This window comes from Canis lupus, chromosome 11 (assembly GCF_011100685.1).
Source record: "Canis lupus familiaris isolate Mischka breed German Shepherd chromosome 11, alternate assembly UU_Cfam_GSD_1.0, whole genome shotgun sequence".
Taxonomy (NCBI): domain Eukaryota; kingdom Metazoa; phylum Chordata; class Mammalia; order Carnivora; family Canidae; genus Canis; species Canis lupus.
Window position 1 is genome coordinate 74,530,627 of NC_049232.1, and position 26,319 is coordinate 74,556,945.

The following is a 26,319-nucleotide window of genomic DNA, read 5'->3' on the forward strand; positions in this document are numbered from 1 at the left end:
ATATGCTTCAGCTGTTTGTACTAATGTTTGATAGGGAAATATTTGCAGAATACCCAAAACTTGACCAAAAGTAAAACATTTTTTCAATTTTGATATTGTTGCATCCATTTCCCAATAAGTCAGGTCATTGCATTCAGTAGACAAGAAGCCAGTACATGATCATGATAAGCTCTGGCATGTCATTGTCTTCTTCCAAAACACATAATCCTTTCAGGAACAAAGAGCCCATTGACACCAGGGTGTTCAGTGCCTAGTTCTAAGAGTGTAGAAAGAATTTTAGGATCTACATTTGCAATGCAGATTTAGATTGTGACGTTGCTTTACTAGTGGAAGAGGAAGATAATATAGATTGTGGTGGTGAAGGCCTAAGATGGGGTAAAAAGAGCCCAATTCCTGTTTTGCTATTATCAGCTGTGTGACCTGGGACAAGATATTTCTATCTCGATCATTAGTTGTTGGGAAGATCTTTAAAAACAACAACAACGGGATCCCTGGGTGGTGCAGCGGTTTGGCGCCTGCCTTTGGCCCAGGGCGCGATCCTAGAGACCCGGGATCGAATCCCACATCGGGCTCCTGGTGCATGGAGCCTGCTTCTCCTTAAAAAAAAAAAAAGAAAAAAAAAAAACAACAACAACAACAACAACAAACTTTTGTGTATTTGAGAGAGAACATGAGCAGGAGAGGAGCGGAGGGAGAAGCAGACTCCCACTGAGCACGGAACCTGACATGGGATGGGGCTCAGTTCCAGAACCTTGGGATCATGACCCAAGCTGAAGGCAGACGCTTACCCAGCTGAGCCACTCAGGTGTGCCCCCTTTGTTGGGAAGATTAAATGAAGTGGTGGTCATGAAGTGCCTGGCTCATAGTAGGTACCCAATATATGGTTGGTTGGTTTTTCAAGTTACATGTTTATGCCACCAGTCTTGGATTCATCTTGTATATTGAGTGGTTTTATGTATCTAGTAACAAGGACTCACAGTTTTGTTGAACATTTTTCATTATTTGGCAGTTTATTTGGACAAGTTTCATTATTTTAAACTTCTTGTAGCCTGAATTTATCATTTTATAGGTAATGCCTGCTGAATATACTGTTTTTATGGGATAGCTAGTTAATACTACTGTACTATAGATAATACAGGGAAAGACTATCATATCTTGAAAAAGAAAAACCAGATGGTACAAAAGTAATTGAAAGCTTAGAATTTCTTTCTTAGCCAGTAACAAATAACTAGGAGACTAATGCGGTCATTAAATATCTTGAAAGCATTTTCTTATAAAAGTTATCACTTTGCCTTTTTTCATTTTGATTAGGACAAATAGCCGCAAACGAAGCCCTGAAGAAGGACTTAGAAAGTGTCATCAGTGGGTTGCAAGAATACCTGGAGACTGTCAAAGGTCAGGCCCGTCAGGCCCAGAATGAGTGCAGAAAGCTACAGGATGAGAAGGAGACATTGCTGCAGAGATTGAGTGAGGTCGAGCAGGAGAGGGACCAACTGGAAATAGTGGCCATAGATGCAGAAAATATGAGGAAGGTATGATTTATTTCTTTTTGCCTGTATCCGCAGCCTCAGAAGTAGGTGATGTCCAAATTAACTTAGTTAAGGAAGTTACCAACTGTGTAATTTGAAGTGACAAAGAGTATTAATGGCTATTTTATGGGTTTTTTCTCTTTTATTGTGAAACACTTGGAATCATTTTTTTTTTTTTTGCCTTCACTCTAAAAAGGAAGGTTATTTTGAGTTTCTATCCCTGAAAGCCGTTGTTATCAAAGAACTCTAAAAAATATGACACTGTGTAGCTATTACCGTTGCCATATTAAGTGTTCATACTTTGTTATTTGTGCAGCAAAATTAAACACAGCATAATTTTCTCATTCTTGTTGTTATTCACAATTTTAACTTTATTTTATAAAACAAAACATAGTGTTCTAAATTATATACACCCTTCCATACCTGGCTTGTTGCCATTCGTTTAGAGATTTCACTTGATCTGTTTTAGTTGTTTGACAAACTTTATCAGACATGAGAACCCAGATTCCCAATTTTAATCCCTAGTAGGATTTGCTCTAGAAGTTTGAATTCATACATTTAATATTATGAAAGTTTTCAGGCAGATAAAGATGTCAAAAATTCTATTCAATGCCATGTACTCTGTACTCAGCTTAAGAAATAAAATATTGCAGATATATATGAAACCCTCTGAACACCTCCATACAGAGGCAATAGAATCTTGAATATAGTCATTTTTCTGCATCTCTTTTCTTAAATATGCAGCCATCCATAAGCAATATGTAGCATTGCTTTGCATAATTTTAAGATTTATATAAAAGATATCATAGTGTGCATATTCTTTGGCCCACTTGTTTTTCTTCCTTCCTATTTATGTTTTGGGGAATTATGTACATTGATACGTATAGCTCTAGTTTGCTTATTTTTATCAGTGTATATAGCATTCCATTATAGGTACTTACAGCTTTTTCATTATCCTCTTGGAGGACATTTAGGGTGGTTTCTGGTCCTTGGCTATTATGGTGTTGAGTGTAACATCTTTGCATATATCTTGAGCATGGGGACTATGTTCAAGATTGGAACTGTGAGTCAGAGGGTATGTGTCCCCCTCAGCTTCACTGGACATTATCAGATTACCAGCCATAGTGACTCAGTCAGTTTCTACTCCAACCAGCAATGCTAGTGTTATCCAACTTTTAATTTATTTTTAAGCTTCTATTTTGAAATAATTTTAAATTTACTGGAGAGTTGCAAGAATAATACAAATAAGGCTGTACTAAACCTTCAGAGCCATCAGTTAATATTTTGCTACACTTGTTATATAAATTTTTTTTCTAACCATTTGAGATTTAGTTGTAGACATCACCCTCCTTGGCTCCTATATATTTCATCATGTGTTTCCTAGGAACAGGAACATTTTCTAACATGGAGTATCTAACACAGAATAATTAGCACATTGTGGAAATTTAGCATTTTGTCAGTCTTAGCGTTTGCCAGTCTGCTGAATTTGAAATGGTATCTTTTTATTGTGAAAATTTACATTTATAAGGAAAGTTAAAAGAATAGTTCAGTGAATGTGGGCTAAGATTCAAAAAATATTTTGCTGTATTTTTTTCTCTTGAGTTATTTGAAAGTTACAAACATCAACACATCATCCTTTAAGTATACCGTCTCTTAAAAATCAAGACGTTTTCCTGTATCATTGCAATGCCATTATTATACCTAGAAAAATTAATAATAATTCTCTAATGTTATCTAATATCTGAACCGTATTCAAGTTTTCTCAGTTGTGCAAAGAATGTCTTTTATAGCTGTGTGTGTAGAGACCAGGCTAGTAGTCCTATAGAGTGTCCCACATTCTGAATTTGTCTGTTGTTTTCTCATGATTTGTGTAGCTTGTTCCTCTGTGCTCCATGTAAACTCCTATCTTGTTACAACTGCATTTTCCCTTCATCACTGAAGAGATTGGACACCTTCCCTTTGCTATCCAGGCTTCCTCTTCAGTGAATTCCCTATTCATATTTTGTGTCCATTTTTCTATTGGATTGTCTGGTTTTTTTTTTCTCTTAATGATTTGTGGGCATTCTTGATGTATCCTGGACCTTTGTTGTTTATAAGTAGAGTTTGCATTTTGCACAAGTAACCCAAATAATTGAGATCCCAAGTAGTCTTTGGATCACCCCCTGAGAAACTCTTCTGTGGAAGTTCTCATCACAAAATCCTCCTCTTTAGAATAGTTTGATCTAATTCTACAAGATCCCAAATAAATAGATAGAAGCTGTAATGTTTAATCATAAAACACAGATGGGCTAAAATGAATTAGAACTTTGGTATATTAATCAATGTGTACTTCTGTTCTTGTCAGCACTCATGCCAGTTACTGTATCAACTTTAATTAGAGAGTGCTAATTGCATTTTGTTCTTCTAATAAGTGAACTTGCTGTGGTTTAATAGAGTATGGACTTTGGAGTCAGAGATCTGGGCTCATGTCCTATCTTTTTAGCTACACAGCCCTGTGCAATTATTAGATGTTTATTCTCCAGTTCCTCTTTTGTAAAACAGGGATAATACCGTGCCTTACACAGTTGCTGTGAAGATACAATGAATGAATAAATGTTTTCACATTTATTCTGATGGAAATAGGCCTTACATTTTATCCACCCCCCCCCCTCCGTTTCTTCTTACATATTCAGACACAAAGTGTCACACAGCTGGTTACTTTGGAAAACATGTTGGTAGCTTACTGATTTTTCTGATTACATTTAGTCAGGATTTTTGTTTTCCAACCTGGATATGCACAGCCTGCAGCTTCATTGTATTGCTAAATGAAAACTTTCTGTGCCGGACCAGCATTGGCTGGCCATTTGGTTCACAGTGCTCAGGTTACTTATAAAAACTTACAGATGCTTATGCACAATTGGGAGGGTTCCATAAAAACGTACTGAATCCTTCCAGGAGCTCGCAGAACTGGAGAATGCCCTCCAGGAGCAGCATGAGGTGAATATATCTCTGCAGCAGACCCAGGGAGATCTCAGTGCCTATGAGGCTGAGCTAGAGGCTCAGCTGAAAATACGGGATGCTGAAGCCAACCAGCTCAAGGAGGAGTTGGAAAAACTTAGAAGGTTGAGCCAGGTAAGTAGGAGTATAAAGCCATCTAGAATCCAAGGCCTGTGGCCTTAAACATATCAGCCTTTCTTTAATGTAATGTAAGATGAAACATTTTCTAATATAATGTATGTAGAATGATGGGAAGAGTACATTTTTGGAGTCAGCTGTTCTGAGTTCAAATACTACCCCTGTCTGAGCTGCCGAGCATGCAAATCACTTCATAGCTCCTGAGCCTCTGAAGTACCTCCTTCTTTAAAATGGGTTATAGTGAGGATAAGGGAAATACTGGGCATGAAAGCACCTTGCAGTTGGTATTCAATAAATTCTAGTCTTTCTTTCTTAAAACAGGATTAAGAGACCTTTTAAGTTAGTGATATATTTTATTTTAGTACTTTCAATTTTGGTTGGGTAAAGTATCCACTAGTTTAGATTGTACTTGCAAATTAGAGAAATAATTATTCATTCAATAGCCACTGACAGGCCATGGAGAGCCAGATGCTATAGATGCTGCAGTTAACAGCATAGACATGGTCACTGTCCTTGTGGAGCTGGCACTCCAGTAGGTGAGACAGGTGGAGGAGAAAGAGAAGAATAGTGTTCTATAGCTGGGAGGGGTGGTTAGGGAAGAATGCCCTAAAGAAATGTCTCTGCCAAGACTCAGAGGAGGAGTTAGATTTTGCTGTGTAGAAGGAGCAGAGGCTGATAAGGGTAGGGGTAGGGTTCTAAGCAGGGGTGAGGGTTCTAAGCAGACACAAAGAGAAGGAGCATAGTGCATTTGAAGTGCTGAAAGTATGCCTCTTGGATGCCAGGAGCAAGACGAAGAGCAGGGAAGAGGGAGAGAGAGAAAGACAGGGAGGCAGACGGGGCCAGTTACAGCATACTCTTTATCAGATTAAAAATGTAATTTTGTTTATTTTATTAGTCACATGGGCTGCATCTTTCTCCAGGAAGACTATTGTGATCTTCCTCTTGTGCCTGCTGGTAGTCTGGTTTCAGGATCCTACTTCAGTTTTCCTGTAACCTGTGTGCTCCGTCAAAGCATTTTATCGTGTGTATGATAAGCATCAGCTTAGATTTTCCATCTCTCAGAGCACAGCGAATACCCAGATTGCATATGCTTGCTTCTGTTCTTTCAGTGCCTGGCACAGTATGCACTTATCGGATGAAAGTGAAATAAAACGAGATAGTTTGAGTCCCAGGATTGTATGTAAAATAGCATTCATGTGATTAGAAAAGGAAATAAAAGTAGGTCATGCTTATTATAGCAATTATGTTAATTTGTATCCCTTATCAGATATCAAATGACTACCTGACAATTGTCAGGATTATGTTTCTCAAGAGTATAAAGTTTTACAAAACTACAGTTGATAAGATCAGAGTGCAAAAAGAAAGGAAGTTGAGGGAAAACAAAATGACAATAAGTACAGATTTCTAAATAATAGTAAACAAAATTTCTAGATGGCATCTCAATCCAAATGAATAGTCTTTTTTTTTTTTTTAAAGTTTTCAAGCTAGCTTTTGCTAGCTTGAAATCTATTATCCTTTGTATTTCCATTGTCCTTCTTTTTCCTCATAAGTCTGGACAAAAATATTATAACAATCTAGCCTTTTCACAGATTCACTTGATATTAAGAAGGACTCTCCCCTTCTTGGGAGAAGCACTACCAGAATTGGCCTTCAAGCCATATAATGAGAGTATGCAGCGTAACAGATCTGTGTGATCTCCAGGTCTCTAATTGGTGTATACTTCAGCTATATGAAATTATTTGTGAAGCTTATTAAATGCAGATATTTGCCCCCCACCCTTCCCTCAAAGCTTCTGGCCCACTGAGTTTAAGATGTAATCTGAGCATCTGCATTATTAACCAGCACACTGAGTGATTTTGATGCAGGTATTTGAGGACCATAGTTGGAGAACTACTGGTCTAAGGGAAGGAAGAGCAGTAACTGTTAGGTCACTCACAGAACTTTTAAAGGTAGGTATTTGGGCCCACCCCTGAGGTTCTAATTTGGTATATCTGATCTGAACTGATTCTAATGGCTATTCTTTCTTAAATATTAATGGTTGAAGGAGGCATGTAAAAAAGATTAACTTAGGCTTTGAAATCTGCGCATACAAGCATAAAACCATGTTATAAAACCATAGCCACCAAGGGATTGTGTGTGTATATAAATTTATTTATGCCTTTTTAGGTTTAAAAAAAAAAAAAAAGTGTTGCTCTTTATGTTTTCATGTTGTTGCTCCCCACGGCAATAGTTAGAACAATCGGCCCTTCAAGCAGAGCTTGAGAAGGAAAAGCAAGCCCTTCAAGACTGCTGTCAAAAAAGCCCAGCTCTCAGAAGGAAAGGACCAAGAAAATAGTGAGCTCCGCACACAACTCCAACAGCTGCAGGTAGAGACATGTCTGTTCAGGATATATCCTTACGTACCACACCTGACACCCTAACGTACTGCTCTCTTTAGTCAGACACTTAACAACCTACTCCAACCTGTAGTAGGCGACTAGAATTTATTAGAAACGAAAGATTATGGGTGGGATGTTACCATAGCCTCTGTTCTCTTGTGAGCCCATCGCTGTAGGATTAACACACACATATCCTGTGTGGTGTTCGGTGGTGTGAAGAGGTGAAGCCAGTGTCGGGAGTATACCACCAGGACTGTGGGAGTTCACAGGTAAAAGCAGTACCTGACAGTTCTCCAAGAAGCAGATTTATCACCCTGCTGGGCTAAAGGATCAGATTAATGCATTCTTCTTCCACTGAAATATCTTTGTAATTATCCAGAAATTTAACTAGAGTGAGTTGCAGAACTTTTTAACTGTAAACGTTTTTCACAGACACCTTCTCAGAAAGGATGCTATTAAAAATACAGTCATGGGGCCCCTGGATGGCTCAGTCGAATGAGTGTCCAACTCTTGGTTTTAGCTCAGGTCATGATCTCAGGATCATGATATCAAGCCTCGTGTCGCATCGGGCTCCCCACTTAGTGGGGAGTCTGCTTCCCCTCTCCTTTTGCCCTGCTCCCCAACTCGTGTGTTGTTCTCTATCTCCTCTCTCTCTTCTCTCTCTTTTTCTCAAATAAGTCTTTAAAAAAAAAAAAATTAAAATGCAGTCATTTTGCATCTGTGGGGGTTTGCTTTGGTGGAGTATTTTTACTGCCACTGTCACAATAATCTGCCTAACAAGCTGCCAGAGAAGCAGGTGGATAGGATTTTCCAGATAATTAAACTCTCAGAGAGCACAGATGTCTGAACAAACAAGTACCTGGATCAACACTCGGGTCTCCAAATCTGTGAGGCCAAAGGCCACTTGGCTGACTGAGGTGGCATGTGTTATACTTCACCAGCAATAAAGGGGCAGCGTCCTGTGGTTTTAGGGAAGCCTTAAATGCAGGGGGGTTGTAACAAATAAGACTAATAAACTCACCGAACTTCTCTCAATATTTTTTTCCTCAAAGTTTAAGGAAATGTAATAACCTAGAATTTAATTTTTACTGCTACCAGCTTAATTTCTGAAGCAAGTATCATAAAGGATGTAGAGATTTTCCATTCTTGTTTGACTTATGTGTCAGGTGTTCAATAGATTACTATTTTTTATTTTTACTATGGAAATTTTCAAGTAATCACAAAAACAGACTAGTCTTACATCCTTTTGTTTACACTGCTTAAACAACGCATCAGCATTGTGCCATTCTTGGTTCCATCAGTCCATGTGGTTTTTTTGCTGGAATACTTCAAAAGAAAATCTCATACATCTTTATACTTCAGTATCTATCTCTTAAAGAAAAGGACTGAAACGTTGTCTTCGGTGGCCTTCTCTTCCAAGTTAGAAACTGAAGTCCGCTTTCCAGAACATTAGCCCATGCTGTGAGACTGCCTTACTTGGAACTAGGTCCTTGGCCTACTAACCTCCTGATGACAGAGTTAAGGTGAAACTCACTCAGCGTTTGTCTCTTGTCAGAAAATCCTTTAGCTGCAATGGACCAAACCTACTAACTAATACCAGCTCAAGAAGGGAGACGGAGCTGCTCTGTCAGCCATTCAGGAGCTGCACGGCTCTCTCGTTTCTCCTCCTCTGTGTCTGGGGCGTTGTATTTGCCACATGGACTCCAGCCCTGAGCTGACGTATCTTTACAAGGGCTGCTCTTACAGACCTGACATACTGGGTCTTGGTCCAGGTTTTAGAGAGACTGAAAACTTGTTTTCTGGCAAGTCAGCAGATTGTCTGGCCCTGGGTCAGATCACCTGTGGCCGAGATTAGATAGTGGTACAAATATGGGCATCTCAGGGCGGTGGGCAGGACATTTTACAGATGACAGGCTCCAGATGGGTCAGGCAGTTAAACGTGTTCGTTGTAATTCTGAATCTCCATTTTAGCTAAGAGGGTTTCTTTCATTCATGGATTTTGAAGTAAATCACTCACGTGGAATATAGGTATTCAGGGGAATACAATCAGTACCTTAGGATGTAGAAGTATTTTTCTTTACAACTTAGGGTGATTTTAGCGGGTTCTTTTTACTTGAAAGAGGCATTGTGTGAATTTAATTCTTGGATCTAGATATTTGTGTTTGTTAATAGTGAAAATATGCTGGCATATAACAAATACTCCCACAGAGAATTCTCAGCTATTAGAGAAGTTCCAGTATTAGAGGTCCATTTTTAGTTGCTTGGCAGACAGAGTATCATGGCAAAGTAAGTGTTTTGTTTTTGTTTTTAACTTTGAATTCCGGACATTTCAAACACATACAAAAGTAGAATACAAAAACAAATCCTCATGTACATATTACCTGTCTTCAACAGTTATCAGCACATGGCCGATCTTCATCTATAATGCCTGCCATACACTGAATTATTTGGAAATAAATCTGAAAATCTTGGGGCGCCTCGGTGGCTCATTTGGTTAAGTGTCTGCCTTTGGCTCAGGTTATGATCCCAGGGTCCTGGAATGGAGCCCCACATTAGGCTCCCTGCCCATGGGGAGTCTGCTGCTCCCTCTTCTTCTGCCCCTACCCTGCAACTCATGCCCTCTCTCTCAAATAAATAAAATCATTTTTAAAAATCTGAAAATCTTATTTTATCTGTAAATACTGTAAAACTGCTTTTTTTAAAAAAATGAACAGGTGCCACTTTATATCTTAAAATTATAGTAATTACCTAATATCAAATGCCTTATCATAGGCAAATTTTCAATTATCTCACATGGTTTCGTGTTGTTTCAGAGAGAGAAAAAGAATGCAAAAGTAGGGTGGTGAGGGGGAGGGAGAGAGAGAATCTTAACCAGGCTCCACACTCAACGTGGAGTCCAAATGGGGCCCAATCCCACACCCCTTATTTCTTAGTTTTTACAAGTGTTTGTTGGAATCAGGATCCAAATAAAGTGCACACGTTGTATTTGACTTGACTCTTAAGTCTCTTGTAGTCTACAGTCTGAAGGGTTCCTCCTCCTTTCCCACTTGTTATGTTTTAAAGAAAACCAGGTCTTTGTCCTGTAGAATTTCCTGTATTCTAGATTTTGCTGGTTGCATCTTTTTTGGTATTAATAAATGTTCTTATATCACATATGAAAGCTTATTTAGATTCAAGTTAGTTCTCAGCAAGAAGACATGCATGAGTAGTGTTCATAGGTACTTGTTTTTGTATCCTATCAGGAAACATTGTAATGCCTGGTTCTGTCTTTTGTGACTTTAGATCAGTAGATTCAGATATTGTCAGCCTCAATGGAAAGCATTCTTAAAGAATTGGTAAAAGAAGTTGAATAGAACTATCATATGACAAATACTACAGGCTGTGCATGGGTATGTATTTTAAATTTTGTCTTGGTAACTTTTATCTCATTTCACCACCATCCATAGGATGACAATGACCTATTGAAACAGCAACTTAAAGATTTCCAGAGTCACCTTAACCATGTGGTTGATGGTTTGATTCGTCCAGAAGAAGTGGCAGCTTGTGTGGATGAGCTAAGGAAAAAACTGAAGTCAGGAGCTGGGGAAATGAGGTAATGAAAAATCAGGACCTCCAGGAATTGAGATTGCTGAGTTATGAGGTTCATGGAGGCTCACCTTCCCAAGTTCTGTTAACAGCTGATTTCTTTTGTAAGCGTTCCTGAGTCATATTTTCATGATTGAGACACAAAATTGCTTTATTCATACTACCCATCACTGATTATTTTTTTTTTTTTTTACATTTTAAATCTTTCATACTTTTTGGTATTATTTAATTTTAAAAGCAGAAGTTTTAAGAGTAACTTTCTCGAAGGGTCATTGTACGTGGTCAGGAAGTAGAGCCATGTTATGCATTTTAAACAGAAAGTGAATATCAAAACCAAGGCTAATTTAAATATATGAAATGGACCATTATCCTTTGAGCAAACATTGTTAGCCTGTTAGGAGCCTGTGTTTTCAGAGCGACAGCGGTCATTGGATAAAACAGTGACTTGCACTCAGGAGGTGCCGAGATGCTATGTCCTGACACCAGTCCCATTCTGTGCAGCTCTTTTTACTCCTGCACTGCTTCCAGGGTGTTTGCACCCAGCATCTGGCATGAGAAACAAAAGGTCACATTTATAACCATCTTTTCTCCCCCCTTACCAGAATCCATACTCCTTCAGATGTCTTAGGGAAAAGTCTTGCTGACTTGCAGAAGCAATTCAGTGAGATCCTGGCACGCTCCCAGTGGGAAAGACAGGAAGCACAAGTGAGAGAGAGAAAACTCCAGGAGGAAATGGCTCTGCAACAAGAGAAACTGGCGAGCGGACAAGAGGAGTTCAGGCACGCCTGCGAGAGGGCCCTGGAAGCCCGAGTAAGGAGAGGGCGAGAGGCAGCTGGAGGGAAGCGCTTGGTGTGATACTCGTGTTTTCAACAAATTGCAATGCTTCCTTTCCCTTGTAAATACAGTATATTTACTGTTATTTTCATTCTTAACGAGTCAGACTGCCTGTGACTGAAATTCAGCCCTGAATACGGTTACTGATGTCTGTCCGTCTTTGTGGCTGTGTTTTCCTTGGTTTGGAATCAAGTGAGAAATGTTTCCGAGCATGCAGGTAAACAGTGCTGCATTGCTAGAGTGTAGCAGCGTGCCAGAATCTGATTTTTTGGATGTAATTATTTCAATGATGATGTAAACAATAGAATGGATCCTAGAGAATATTCGAGATAAAACCATGCCCTGTAACTGATTAGTACAAGATTTCATTAACACTCATTAGTAAAATGAAATTCTCTAAAAAGTGTTTATTTTGCTTAGAAAACATCTTCAAAACTTGATATCCTCACAGATTAGTTTTGATAAGAGGCAGCACGAAGCAAGAATCCAGCAGTTGGAGAATGAAATTCACTATTTGCAAGAAAATCTAAAAAGTATGGAGGAAATCCAAGGTCTCACAGACCTCCAACTTCAGGAAGCTGATGAAGAGAAGGAGAGAATTCTGGCCCAACTCCGGGAGTTAGAGAAAAAGGTGAGGAAGGCTCAGAAAGCACAACACCCGTGTCTCCGGGCCTGGACCCTGCCCTGAGCGGGCTGACTCGCTGTGCGGGGCCTGACCACGGTCCCCTCTGGCAGCGTCGCTGGCCCAGACGTGAACTGGGGGCAGGGGAATCCGAACACAGGTGGTCAAATCAGGAGCCTGAACCATAGTAAATGAAAACGACAGCTGGCATGTGCGGAGCGACTTTAGGCATTTCAGTGCTAATGACATGAGTCGGTGTCCTCAGAAACCCCCTGCCTAATTGGACACATCCACAGGAAATTACTTTTTAACTCATCGTCTTCCTTTCTAACATGCTGACCTCTCTTTTTGCTTCTCCATCCTACCTCAACCATCTCCTCCCATGGTCACATCCTCAACCCTGTCCAGCTCAGAAATTACACCCACCACCTCTGAAATCCCAAGCTGAAGCATCCCTTGCTGATCATCCACTGCACCCCACCTGACAATTTTTCAACCTCATGGTTATTTCCAGGGCATGAGCCCCACCTTTTCTGTCTGTTAGGCTTTCCTGTGCACCCTCCTCATCATCGCCCAACCTAAATTCCATGGTCCCCCACTATGAGCATTTTTGCAGACGTCCTCAAATCCCTTCTCCTTTTTTCCTGTCTCACTTGCCTGACAAAACTACAGCTATATGCTTTCTTTGGACGGGTACCCATGCTAAGGATTCCTGCAGGCATAGTGGTATCACTGTAATCTCTTGGTCATTAACCTCAAATGGGCAGTATTACCCTTCTCTCTTTTTAGTGAACCATGATCGGTTCACTCTCCCACGCTCCACTGTTTCATGCCTTGTCTCCCCCCACACCTGCCTTCTAGCCTCAGTAAATGACTTGCTTCATACTTGAGTGAGAACCTTTCAGTTTCCAAGTCCTGTTGTGTCCACCCCCAAAAATATATCTGGAACACTGGTCCTTTTTTCTTTTCTGATGCCACCACCCCCATCCAGCCGTCATCTCTCTTCTGGACAACTGGTACAGCTGCCTGACAGATCTCCCACTCCCGCTCTGCTCCACAGAGCCACTAACATGCCCTTTCAAAAACATGTTAGCACCCCCCACCTCCGTCATTTCCCCCCTCTCCGATAACTTCTGTTGTTTTTATGAAAAAGACCCAAATTCTTAAGCCTATGAGGCCCAGCATAATTTGCCTCTAACTCCCTCTTATTCTCACCACGCTCCTTCTTCCAGTACCTCAAAAATGCCAAGTTCTTCTGGCCTTCCCACAGACCATTCCCTCTCCTGGACCATGTTCCTCTACTCTTCTCTCTGACTGCCCCCCTCCCCACCAGTCTACGTCTCTCCTGCTGTTCTTTCAAATAGTACCCTGTTCTATTCCTTGATAGCTAACAACCACCATTTTGGTTATATATTTGAGTGTTTAATATCTGTCTCTCATGAACCCTTTATAGTAGCCCAGTCTGTTTTATTTGCCACTATATGCCCAGTGCCTGCCTCCATGGTCATAAGAGGCTGGACCATCTCTTGGTGATGGTGCCAGGAAATGGTTTTCCAGTGATTGAATGAACCTATGATCACTAAGGTTCTTGACTAAGAAGACTGATTTCGTTCTAAGTTTACCATACAATTTTGAGTTGATTTTATTCTTTCACTCTGTGAATATTTATGGAGAACCTACTTTATACCAGGTATTATTCTAGGCATGAGCCGGGGAGCAGTGAACAGAGTCCCTGCCCTCATGGAGCTTATGTCTTAATTCATTGCCGCCAAGTGATTCATCTGCTCAATTAACACTTCTTTTGTTTTAGAAGAAACTTGAGGATGCCAAGTCTCAGGAGCAGTTTCTTGGATTAGATAGAGAATTGAAGAAGCTAAAGAAAGCTGTGGCTGCCTCTGATAAGCTGGCCACAGCTGAGCTCACCATTGCCAAAGACCAGCTCAAGTCCCTTCATGGAACTGTGATGAAAATTAACCAGGAGCGAGCAGAGGTGAGTCCACGTGTGCAGAACAAGTTTCCACCAGCACTGTAGCCCCAAAACATAGCCACTTGTATTACTGCATTTTGTTATAGACTGGTTATTTTAGAAAGCACTCTAAAGTTGTGTGTTTCCCTTCAGACCTAAGGATTGTATTTCTCCCATCACAGCCCTGCTGCGGGTCTTGCCTTCTTCTGAGCCCCGAAGGGAACCACCAAATGAAACCTACTATCCCCACCTCGAAATGTAGAATTCTGCCTAGGGAGATAGCTGTTGATCCACACCTGAACCAAGGTTTTAAAGGTTTCTGAACCCCAGACTTTTCACCTTGTGCAGTCAGATACTCTGTGACCCCTGGGGCTCTCCTGCCTTCTGACTGAAATGCCTTATATAACAGTTTGAAAGGGGCAGATGCTCATGAGATTAAGACAGTAGATAATAGAGAAAATCTAATGAGAGTCCAGAAAGACATCAGTCGTGGAAGACTCTGGAATAGTGAAGAAAAAGTCAGCTCTTGCCTAACTGATGGAGCCCCCTGCCCACCTGGGCCCCTTGAGGGGTGGAGTAATCTGCCAGTGATGGGAACAGCACAGGACAAGGTGGGACCCGGTGCCACACACGTGGGGTAGTCAGGCTGGCGATGGGACGAGAACAGAGGCGTCCGTCTGAGAGGAAGAGAGAAATGAAGAAGACAGTGAATGATGGCAGTGCTGCCTTTCTCCTACCTCTGTCCCAGTAGGAGCTGCAGGAGACGGAGAGGTTCAGCAGAAAGGCAGCACAAGCAGCTAGGGATCTGATCCGAGCAGAAGCGGAGATTGAACTCCTGCAGAAGCTTCTCAGAGATAAAGAGGAGCAGGTCAGTGCTGGTACTCTGCGATCTCCTTTTTGGGCCTGTATCGGTTCCTAAAAGACAAAAGTAGTGGACGTGACCACTCAAGAGAATTTGGAAGTGTAATCAGTCCTCTCCTGCGTTCTGGGCAAGGGGTGATGTGGCATCCTTACCTCCCTAAAGTGTAGGTAAAAGTTCTAGAAGTACTAAAACAAGTTGGAAGGATAAGGGTGTCTGGGAAAGAATGTTCATGGGCAACTTTGTGTATGTGATTTTTTTAATAGTTTCGAAATGAGATTGAGAAAGTAGATGTCGGCTCTGGAGGAGCAAAGTCACAGATGCTGGAGATGGAGAAACTAAATGAGACAATGGAGAGGCAAAGAACAGAGATTGCTAGGCTGAGGAATTTACTAGACCTCACCGGGGCTGGTAAAGTATTGGGCTTTGATTTGGGTATCGGTTTTAAAAACAGTTGTTCTGGGGCGCCTGGGTGGCTCAGTCAGTTAAGCATCTTCCTTCATCTCAGGCCATGATCCCAGGGTCCTGAGATCAAGTCCCATGTTGGGCTCCCTGCTCAGCGGGGAGTCTGCTTCTCCCTCTCCTCCTATTTGTGTTCTCTGTCAAATAAAAAAAATAACAATAAATAAGTAAAATAAATAACAGTTCAGATTGTGTTAAAAAAAATCATTGTTTTTTTTTCTCACCTTAGCAAATTTATTTAACTGTGATCAGTTCCATGCTTGATTTACAGAGTTGTCATAATTAGCTTAATGAATAAAAGCAAATAATTTTAAAAACATTTTATGTAAGTGAAATATTAAGGAACTTGATTACAGTGAGACAAGAGATCTTTGAATTTTCAAAAGGAATAATGTTTACAAACCAGTTTTCTCTGGCTCACTTTATAGATGAATAACAGAGGGTTATGTTTATCCTTTTTAAGTGTTAGCAAAAACATTACCATGGGATGGGCTGAAAAGACGCCTTTGAGTTGCTGATCGAAGTCGTTGGCTGTCACAGAATCACTTGTGTATGTTGGGAGAGGAGGGAAGTAGATGATTTCATGCCCAGTTTCACAGAATGGCTTCCCTTTGCAGATAACAAAGGAAACTTTGAAAATGTTTTGGAAGAAATTGCTGAACTTCGACGTGAAGTTTCTCATCAGAATGATTACATCAGCAGCATGACAGATCCTTTCAAAAGACGAGGCTATTGGTACTTTATGCCACCACCATCATCATCAAAAGTAGGAAGTCTGTGATGCTGGGAGTGTATTCTGAATTTTCTTGAAGGAAATGTGACAATATTCTCCCAATTTGTGAAGAAGGTGTCAAGAGCAATATGTCTAGATTAAGCCATGCATTGAGTTTCTTAAGTGTTTCTAATATTTGAGATGAAAATAGGGTCTTCTCAGGAATATTGCCATTGCCCACTCATGGTCAGATAGTATGTCATGGGTCCCTGATAGAAGATCCTGCAAAGGGATAAGGTGATGGGCGCAGAGGGCCTGTTGGAAATGGTTATAAAATTGTGCAGAGGCTAACAGAAAATGGGGCCCCTGGATTTCATTTGATTTTAGCCAACCTTTCATCTTGTGTTCACTGAAATCTAAGTCAGGTGCTACATGGGGTGCCATGATAAATGGTTTAGCCCTTGCTCTCAAAGACATTACAACACTGTTGTCATTACAACAGTGGCATGCACATGATGACAGTCTTGATCTTTGTGCTCTGCTTATAGAGAAGTGTTAGGGATTCCTCCCATGGGGAAGTTGAGGAAAGAAGACTTCACACACCGTCATGAAGTCAGCACTTAGCGCTCAAGGCATGGGCTTTTAGAAGGGAGGAAATGTGTGGAAGGGGGGAGTTGGTTTAGCTGTGGTGAGTCGCCGTGTGGGGCTGGATGGTTGGATGGGAATGGTGAAAGGTGAGTCTGGAAAAGTAGATTGGGCTCATGCTTTTGAAAAGGGCCTCACAATCTCTTGCAGTGACCTGAGGAAGCCTTGGGAACCAAGGCTGTGTGTAAATGTGATCAGAGCCAGAGTGTAGGAAGGATGATTGGGCTGAGTGTGGGGGCCTGACTTGCAGCAGGTGAACTCGGGGTGGTGGGGGTGGGGACGTGGAGCTGTATTAACTCATTCCCTGAGGGACAGCACCTGGAGCTGGATGTGCGGGAGACAAAAAGTCAGGGGCTTGGGGCTTGAAGGTGGTAAGAGAGGAGAGGACGGTAAATGGCCCGCATCCAGAACGGAGGGGCAGGGTGTGACATGCTGCTAGAATCAGCTGACAGGCAGCAGCCAGGGAGAAGTGACTCTGACACACTAGGATCCCAGGGCTGTGTAGACTTAACCAGAATCCACACATCCTTGACAACCAGGGCTGGAGGGGGAAGCTGTGGAGGCTAGATGTTGTAACATTGTAAGGCTGAGCTGGCAAGGGTCTGGAAAGTAGACCTATTTATGACTGGGAAGGAAGGAGGGGAGCAGAGTAGAGCTTTGCAGCCACACCAGGCTCCCAGGACAAGAGCCTGATAATACCCCAGATGGCCTTGGAAATTCACTTCATGGGTTGACCATCAGGGTCCAGGCAAAAGAGGGAATCCACCAGGAAAGACGAGAACTGGCGAAGAGAGGCTGACACTCAGGCAGTTTACCTGAGACTGTAATCGTGTCTTGCTTCTGTCTGAAAAATGAGAATTCCGATCTAGGACAGGAAACTAGTTCTTTCTCAACTTTGTTCTAGACTTTGGCATTTCTCCAGCTCAGCCTATTCATTTCAAATAAGTAAGGGGCTCTTCTCTCATTTATTTTAGGTTTCCAGCCACAGTTCCCAGGCCACCAAGGACTCTGGTGTTGGCCTAAAGTACACAGCCTCCACTCCGGTTAGAAAACCACATCGTGGACGGCAGGATGGAAAGGAGAACAGTGGGCCTCCACCTGCCTCAGGATACTGGGTGTATTCTCCTATCAGGAGTGGGTTACATAAATCGTTCTCAAATAGAGGTAAGTTAAATCACGGGAGGGAAGTTGCGTTTCTCATTTATTGGTTGCCTGAAATCCATAAGACACAGTCCAGGCTCCTTAGCTGGCTCTGCAAGGCCTTCCTTGCTGTGGCCTTGGCTAGTGCCCTCTTGTCTCCCCTCCCATTACTGTCCTGCAGGTCAGCCGTCCAGCATCCTAAGATACCCATAGCATGCCATGTTCCTCTTACCTCCAGAAGGTACACCTCTAGGTTTTAAACCTTGTGTTTGGAATGTGCTTCTAACTTCCTCTCCCAAACCTATTCCTGCTCAACCTTCAACAAGACTCAGGGCCTCAAACAGCACTCCTCTATGGAGCCGCCTTCTGCCCCGCTTGACCCAGGCCACCTGAGTGGCTTCTTCTTCACCTGCACTCCTGGAGCAAGGCAGGTGCTTACATCCTTGTATCGCGGCATCGATTAGCTTGACTAGAATGAAGTGTTATAGGTCCATCTTCTAAAGCTCCAGGAGGAAGAGTCACCCTTGAAGTGAATCCTAGCTCTTTCACTATGTTGCTGTGTGATCTTAGGCAAATTATGTCGCTCCTCTGAAAGTGTTGAGTGTAAAATAGGAGTATCACCTTCGGAGAATTTGTTTATTCAGGAGCTGCTTATTGAGTGCCTGCTGTGTGCTAGGCTGTTGTCATCAGTGATAAATGTAGATCCCGCTTGTCAGGGAGACAAGCAGGAGAGCCAGCAGCTTAGAGAGAGCCATGCATCATGGTCGTGGAAGTGCTGAGAGCTGAGGTTCTTACCGCTCATCTCTCTGCATCTCTTTTGGTGTCTGCTGTAGCCTGAAGCAGGCACCCAAATGGTTGCTGAATAAAATGAACAAATGAAGACAGAAAAAAAGCAAATCAACAGATAGGTGTAGGAAAAACTCAGGTATCAGCCACTGAAAATAACATGAATGAATCCTTGTTTTGGTCTGCTTTTCAAAAGTGCTTTTGACCTTTTTTTTGTAAAGTTTCATTCTTAGGTCTCAAGGATTTGCACCTAAATTTAAATGCTGCTCGTCTTTACTAAATTTGTTTACCTAATAAGCCACAGGGGCAAAACACTCTTCTGTTTTCTTTTTTTAAGACGCAGACAGTGGAGGAGATAGCCAGGAAGAGAGCGAGCTAGATGACCAAGAAGACCACCCATTTGTACCTCCTCCTGGATACATGATGTACACTGTGTTTCCTGATGGTTCTCCTGTACCCCAGGGCATGGCCCTGTATGCACCCCCTCCTCCCTTGCCCAACAATAGCCAGCCTCTTGACCTTGGCACTGTTGTTTATGGCCCACCTCCTGTTGGGGCTCCCATCGTGTATGGGCCTCCACCTCCCAACTTCTCCGTACCCCTCATCCCCGTGGGTGTGCTGCACTGCAATGTCCCAGAACACCATAACTTGGTAAGTGGAAAGACGTAAGACCTGCTCCCACACTGCTCCCATGGGATACTGAATATGGTTATGTGTGTAATGACATGAACTCTCTATGAATGGATTATGTCCCAAGTGTGTTTGTAAGGTTGAATGTTTAGAATGGAGCAAGCATTGATTAAAATACTCTGGTCAAAGGTGAGGGTACCAGGCCAGTCTGCAAACATGTTCAACCATCTCATAACAAAATGCTTTCAGTCCAGAAATTAACCATTTTTGGAGACTATTGTATGTTTTCCTATTGAAAAGTATTGATATGTACGTGTAGGTCTATTCATGTAGTAATGGCTGCATTTGCACACACATGTATACATACACATGTGTGCTCGTGTATCCACACATAGGAGCATACAGCAAGGCTGTGATGGGGATTACCTCTGGGTGGTGAGATTCATGATTATTTTTTTCTTTTCATAATTATTATACACAGATTTCATACTTTGTTTTTCGCGTTTCACATTACAGGCATTTCCCCACGGTTTTACAAATGTTTCTAAAGGACGTATTTTAATGATTGTGTAACATTTCTTCTTTGTAGGAAGTATCATTAACTGTGTGAATTCTTAGTATATTTCATATGCTTACCCTAAGGCTGGATTTCAGAAAATGATAACTTCCTAGTCACTAGCTTGCTTTAGACCTCTGTGGTTCTAAAGAACTACGAAATGCACTACGAACTCCTCCTTCAAACTCTGTAGAGACCTAGAGCTCTTTAGCTTTTCCATTCCCTCCCAGCAGAGTGAGAGGAAGACAAGGACTAGGACAGTCGGTCAGACTAGTTGCCGAGGGCCTGCCTGCACGTGCTCCCGGAGTTGACAGGGTAGTCACTCGCGTGGCCCTGCCATGCATCGGCACGTGTGTTCACCGCGGTGCCATCCGCTCGGCACGTGGTTCCCCCCTTAAGCAGCTTCTGTTACCCGCCAACGGTTCCCCGCTCTTCTGTCCTTTTCTCGCATGCCTCCTAGACCTCTGCATTTGCGCCTGTTGTTTCTTCGGCTTTGATCTTCCCCATGTGTTCTATCCCTCAGAGCCGAGGCACGACCCCTCTCCCTCTGGGCAGCCTTCCAGACCACTCCCCTCCCCTGTGCCCGGAGGAGAGAGAGACCTCTGTTCTGTCCCTTCTGCTCTTGCTGACCCCTGGAGGTAGAGATTATACATAAGAGGTGCTTGGTGAATGTGTACCGACCTTAGTGGGGCTGATGGGAAAGTTAAAAGCTCTGTTAGTTCATCAGTTTCATCTGTGGGATGTGAAAAATTGGCTTGGTTTAATTTTTCTTTTCATTCTCAAGTCTTAGAAGCTAGCTACCGCCATTTTCATGTGGTTGGTAGCACTACAAGCACAGTTAATTACAGCTTTTTGCAAGAAGGAAGAGGACCATCTGGTCATGTTCTCAGTACTGCATTTTTTTCTTTGTTCAGGAGAATGAAGTTTCTAGATTAGAAGACATAATGCAGCATTTAAAATCTGGGAAACGGGAACAGTGCATGAAAACACCCAAGCTGCAGTCGGAGAAAGAACTCGCAGAGCTGCAGCATAACATTGATGGTCTTTTGCAAGAGAAGAAAGACTTAGAGCATGAAGTAGAAGAATTACATAGAACCATCCAAAAACATCAACAGCGAAAGTAACTATTATTAGCCGTTTTATCTTAATAATTCTGATGAGTACGGTATTGGCTCATTAAGGTGACCCAAATCAGTGTTGTCCAGCAGAACTCCCTGTGATCCTGGAAATGCTGTAGCCCTTTGCCGTCTAGAACAGTGGTCACTAGCACATGTACCTGTCGAGCGCTTGAAATGTGGCTAGTGGAAGTAAGGAACAGAGTGGAATTTACATTAAAATAACAGCTGTAGGGTGACGCCCAGGCTGCACAGCGCAAGTCTCGGTCTCTTGGCCAGGAATCCACATCAGCTCTTCGTGGAGGCCCTCTTGGAGAATGGCATTGCCATCTGCCCTCCCCAGTGACTCTGGCTAAAAACATGCGAGCTGTCCTCTGCTCCTCTTTCCCTGCTTCCCCAAACCTCCAGCTGGTGTCCAGGTCCTACAAAGAGGCACACAGAGCTGTCAAGCTGGTCTCCTTTATCACTGCTGCCCTGGTCTTTAATCATGTCAACCTCAGTCGTGATAATAGCTTCCCCGTTGGCCTCCCACATCCAGCCCCCTCTCCATTCTGTCCTTCACATAGCTACGGATCTGGGCCTGCCCCTCTCCCATCTGTCTTTACAGGTGAAGGTCAGGGATCCCCTCTCACATAAAGCCTTTCTCACCTGTGGCTCCCGCGGTTTGGGGTTGGCAACCTTGGGCATCGCACTGTTCACACCATGATGTAAGGAGCCCAGGTTCGGTAGCTGAGCCTCTCTCTTTGTGCACCAGCATCGGGCACAGGGTCCATTAACAAATGCAGTATCTGCTGAGTGCGTCAGATGGATAGAAAGAAGCCCATTTTCTGCAATAGCCCATGAGTTAGGACGGTTCCCCAGTGTTTTGTTGTGTAAGCCAGACTGGTCCAGGCACCAAGGTTGGGGGGAGATCTGTGGCGGTCACAGAGGTGAGTGAGCTCTAGTCTCAGCCTTCTTGGAGCTCACATGTGACTGGCTAGTAGACCTGGCAGGGAAAAGCAAGGGTCAGACCAAGAGAAGATGGGGACTAGATGTTTGAGGGTTTCAAAGATGATCATGCTGTTACTTTTGTAGGTGTGTGATGGAGGAGAGGGTTTTTATTGTGAGGTTTTTGGAGGGAGGATAGTAAAGCAGTGGAATCACCACTTCTTTTTCTAGGCATAAAAGTATAGTAAATGATCATTGTAAGAGATTTGGATAACATAACATGTCCAAAGAAGAAAGTAAAGATCATCAGAGTGCTTTCATGTAAAGAGAAAGAATCTGTTAATATTGTTGGTAAATTTATTTTCATGGTTTTCTGTCATAGTTTCATTTTCAAGTAATTTTGACATGTTAGCCTTGAGTTAGTCAATCCTGTGTCTTGCTTTCTGATTTGTCAAATAGTGTCACTATAATTTTACTCCAGCAAAACAGGAAATCACAAAATTAGGTAGTCTTTGAGGCAGCTGGTGAGCTACGACTTGAAAGATAGTTTCAAGGGAATGGATGATTATCATGGTGGTAGTTTATTTTTATACCACAGAAGAATAGAAATATCAACATCGTCTTGACAAATGCTTACCCTCCAAAAAAAGAAAGAAAACAACTACATCATACTTTATACGTACTGTGCACTTAGTGTCAGCAGTATACCATGTTTTTTAAAAGATTTATGTAATTATTAGAGAGAGAGCGTGAGCATGTGCATGCATGCCGGGGGCGGGGGGGAGAGGCAGAGGCCGAGGGTGAGAGAGAATCTCAGACTCCCTACTGAGTGCGGAGCCTGATGCAGGGCTTGATCCTAAGACCCTGAGATCAGACCTGAGCTAAAACCAAGAACTGGATGCTTAACTGGGCTGTTGACGTGCTCCCACCAGTCACCATGTTGAATAAAAGGGTAAACATAGGCCTGAACATGATCCGATGTAGCTGTCTCTCTCTCCCACCACTTCTCATATGAAATGAGAAAATCATCATACATCTTTTTATCAGGTTGCAAGTGTCTGTATCGTCTACATTTTAAGTCTCTTAATGTGTGTGTTTTTTAGAGATTTCATTGATGGAAACGTTGAGAGTCTTGTGAATGATCTAGAAATAGAGAAGTCACTCAAACACCATGAAGATATTGTTGATGAAATTGAATGTATTGAGAGGACCCTTCTGAAGCGCCGTGCAGAGCTCAGGGAAGCCGACCGGCTGCTGACGGAGGCTGAAAGTGAACTTTCATGCACGAAAGAGAAAGTATGTTCTGTTGTGGTTTGGGGTGAGGCAGCTTACTGTCGGCAGTCTGAAGGACGAGAAAGAAAACATGATGAGAACGCAGTCGTCCAAGGCAGACAGTTGGGTTCTGGGCTGCAGTCTGCTAGTTAAGGAGTTGTGAGAATTTGGGCAAGCCACCTAAGTCCCCATCTTTGCTCTCCTAATCTATCAATTCAGGCCAAGAATACCAAGGCTGCTCACTAAGGGTTAAATGAAGTAGCATATATATATATATTTTTTTTTTTTAAATAAAGATTTTATTTATTTATTTGAGGGAGAGCACGTGCACAAGAGTTGGGGGGAGGGGCAGAGGGAGAAGCAGACTCCTCACTGAGCCAGGGAGCCGAATGCAGGACTCGATCCCAGGTCCAGTGGGATCGTGACCTGAGCCGAAGGCAGATGCTTAACTGACTGAGCCACCTGGGTGGCCCTAAATGAAGTAGCATATTGAAAGCTGCTGAAGTCACTAACGCACCTCACTTCCTTACCCTGTGTGTTCCTTTTTTAAATTATTTGGCTTTTGGATCTCTGTATTAAATAGGTCAGTCTTCTATTCTTCTAAAACAGCAGTGGATCTCAGAGGACTTTTTCCTTCTATTACTTTGTTCTCCAACTTGATATAAAATAAAATATTTTTTGGTCTGAGGTAGTGTTCTTGAGACTTCAACAGAAGGAAATCAAGAGGGAAAAGGAGCTACCTTTCATTGGGCCTCTACTCTACTATGTTTTATAAATAGTGCTTCATTTCACTTTCCTGGCAGCCCTAGAGGGCAGTGGCTAGCCCAGGTCGCCTAGCCCAGGGTCGCACAGCTCAAGTTCTGCCTCGCCAAGAGAGCTTGCTTAGTTTGAGGAGAATTCCAGCGTAAAGAAGTCCCAGACCCACGTGGAGCATCTCAGGAACTACTATTTTTATGTTGTTATCTCAACATGGATGGATCTAAATGAACAGAAATCTATTACCCAGGAACCGAAACGAAGGATGTATTAGAGAAAGTCTGTGAGTGATGGCTTTAATAGGAATGGAAAAACATCCTAGTGTCTCTTCAGATGATCAGTTCCTCCTCCTACATGTTAGATGATTGTGAGCAGGACTAGAGAGGAATTTATCACCGGGATAGAAAAGAAAATTAATGATCCGGTAGTAGGCAGAGATCGTAAGTGAACTGCAGCTAGTAAGTTCTTTCCCCTTCCTCCTCCCAAAACAACTCAGGGAGGCAGCTTGCGAGGGAGGAGGATGGAGGAGAGTGGTGGTTTATAACCATGCTAGATGTGTTAAAACCTAACATAGAAAGAGACCGAAAACTTAGAGATGGGACTTTGCAGAGCACACAGTGCATTTTGTCCAGCGCTTTGTTGCCGAAGCTGACCAAGCCCAGCATTCTGATGTGGGAGGAAGTCCGGTGAAGCGCGCCGGCTGCTACAAATGGATAAAGGAGACGTGGTTTATATTCGAGGCGGATACCAGTCCGCCGTCACAAGATGAAACCTTAACCATTTGCGATGATGTGGATGGAAGTGGAGAGTATTCTGCTAAGCGAAATAAGTGAGTCAGAGAAAGACAATTACCGTAGGATTTCACTCACGTGTGGAATTTAAGAAACAAAGCCGATGACCATAGGAGAAGGGAGGGAAGAATAAAATAAGACAAAAACAGAGAAGGAGATAAACCGTAAGAGGACGCTGAGCTCTAGGAAACAAACTGAGGGTCGCTGGAGGGGCGGGCGATGTGGGGATGGGGTCACTGGGTGACGGGCATGACTGAGGGCACATGATGGAACGAGCACTGGGTGCTGTGCGCAACTGCGGAATCTCTGACCTCTACCTCTGAAACTGAGAATACACTATATGTTAATTAACTTAAAAAAAAAATAGCTGTTTGGGAGCTTGCCGACCCTTTTGCATCCACACGAGGTATTTAGTAGACTAGTTTAACAGAAGCCTGTGACTTTAGTGCAAGCGCAGAACCCTAGTGTTTTGCCTGAAGGTGAGTCACTGCTCAACGAAGTGCAAACCAGACACTATTTTTGGACCTTTGATGACATCGTTTTAAGCCTCTTATTTTAGAGAGAAAAAGGAAACTGAGTTGATAAAAAAGAAAACTAATCATCTGTTTTTGAAAAGGAAAAAAGAAAAAAAAATCTGTTTTGGCCATACCCTGTATGGGAAGATTTTTAAATCAACAAAAATATTTAGTATTTGTGTTTCTCATCCATAAATAAATCATCTTTAATAAAGTTTTATTTAGCATGATAATACAGCACAGCAGTTATCTCTTTGAGGAGGAAATATTGGTAAAATCGGTTTGTTGTTCCTGGAAATATTTTTAATTAAAAAAATAGTGTAACAATTTATAGATTATTTTTAAGTAAAAAGATTCATAGCCTCCCTCTTAGAGTGCTTCCGCCATTTTAAATTTATTTTTTTTCAGCCAACGTAATATCACTAACATTCTTCCATTTTAAAGGCTACACAGTATTCCATTGTGTTGATGCATTATCATTTAATCTATTATTTGTCAAGTTGTATATCAATATACAATGAACATCTTTGTGCAGTAGTTTTTTTACTCCTCTGAGTTCTTTTCTGAGAATTGGAGAGTCAAAGTGAATGAACATTTTAATCAGTCTTTTTGGATTGCCTTGTTGTTTTCCAGAAGAGTTGTACCAACCTACACCCCCCGCCAATGGCTGTGAGGGAGTATGGTAACTGAATTGCTTTTAACGAGAGTGCCTTTTTTTAGACAAAACATGCTGTTGAGAAGTTCACTGATGCCAAGAGAAATTTATTGCAAACTGAGAAAGATGCTGAAGAGTTAGAAAGGAGAGCCCAGGAAACTGCCATTAACCTCGTCAAAGCCGACCAGCAGCTGAGGTAGGTGGAGTCCCTCAGCTATTCCGTGAGATTCATGAGAAGTTTGGTTCTAAAAGGATAATAATTGCCTAATGATGAATAATGCAGGTTAAGTCTAAGGGGCCTTGGAGAATAAAGCAGTGTGTTTCAGATTGCTCCAGGCTGACACGAAGGATTTGGAGCAGCACAAAATGGAGCAAGAGGAAATCTTGAAAGAAATAAACAAAGTTGTTGCAGCAAAAGACTCAGACTTCCAGAGCCTAAACAAGAAGAAGGAAGTACTGACAGGAGAGTA

At 42.3% G+C, this 26,319-nt stretch overlaps 1 protein-coding gene across 1 annotated transcript in view; it reads left to right on the forward strand.

Annotated features, from left to right (window-relative positions):
- Positions 1 to 26,319, forward strand: part of CNTRL (centriolin) — a 78,510-nt gene that overhangs the window by 37,422 nt on the left and 14,769 nt on the right. The window contains 17 exon segments of the mRNA XM_038553260.1: positions 1,312 to 1,532; positions 4,464 to 4,640; positions 6,874 to 6,924; positions 6,926 to 7,009; positions 10,468 to 10,613; positions 11,209 to 11,416; positions 11,892 to 12,071; positions 13,873 to 14,052; positions 14,780 to 14,896; positions 15,154 to 15,298; positions 15,967 to 16,115; positions 17,681 to 17,870; positions 18,970 to 19,283; positions 20,733 to 20,938; positions 22,964 to 23,156; positions 25,915 to 26,045; positions 26,176 to 26,316. Coding sequence (XP_038409188.1) covers positions 1,312 to 1,532; positions 4,464 to 4,640; positions 6,874 to 6,924; positions 6,926 to 7,009; positions 10,468 to 10,613; positions 11,209 to 11,416; positions 11,892 to 12,071; positions 13,873 to 14,052; positions 14,780 to 14,896; positions 15,154 to 15,298; positions 15,967 to 16,115; positions 17,681 to 17,870; positions 18,970 to 19,283; positions 20,733 to 20,938; positions 22,964 to 23,156; positions 25,915 to 26,045; positions 26,176 to 26,316 — 2,833 coding nt within the window.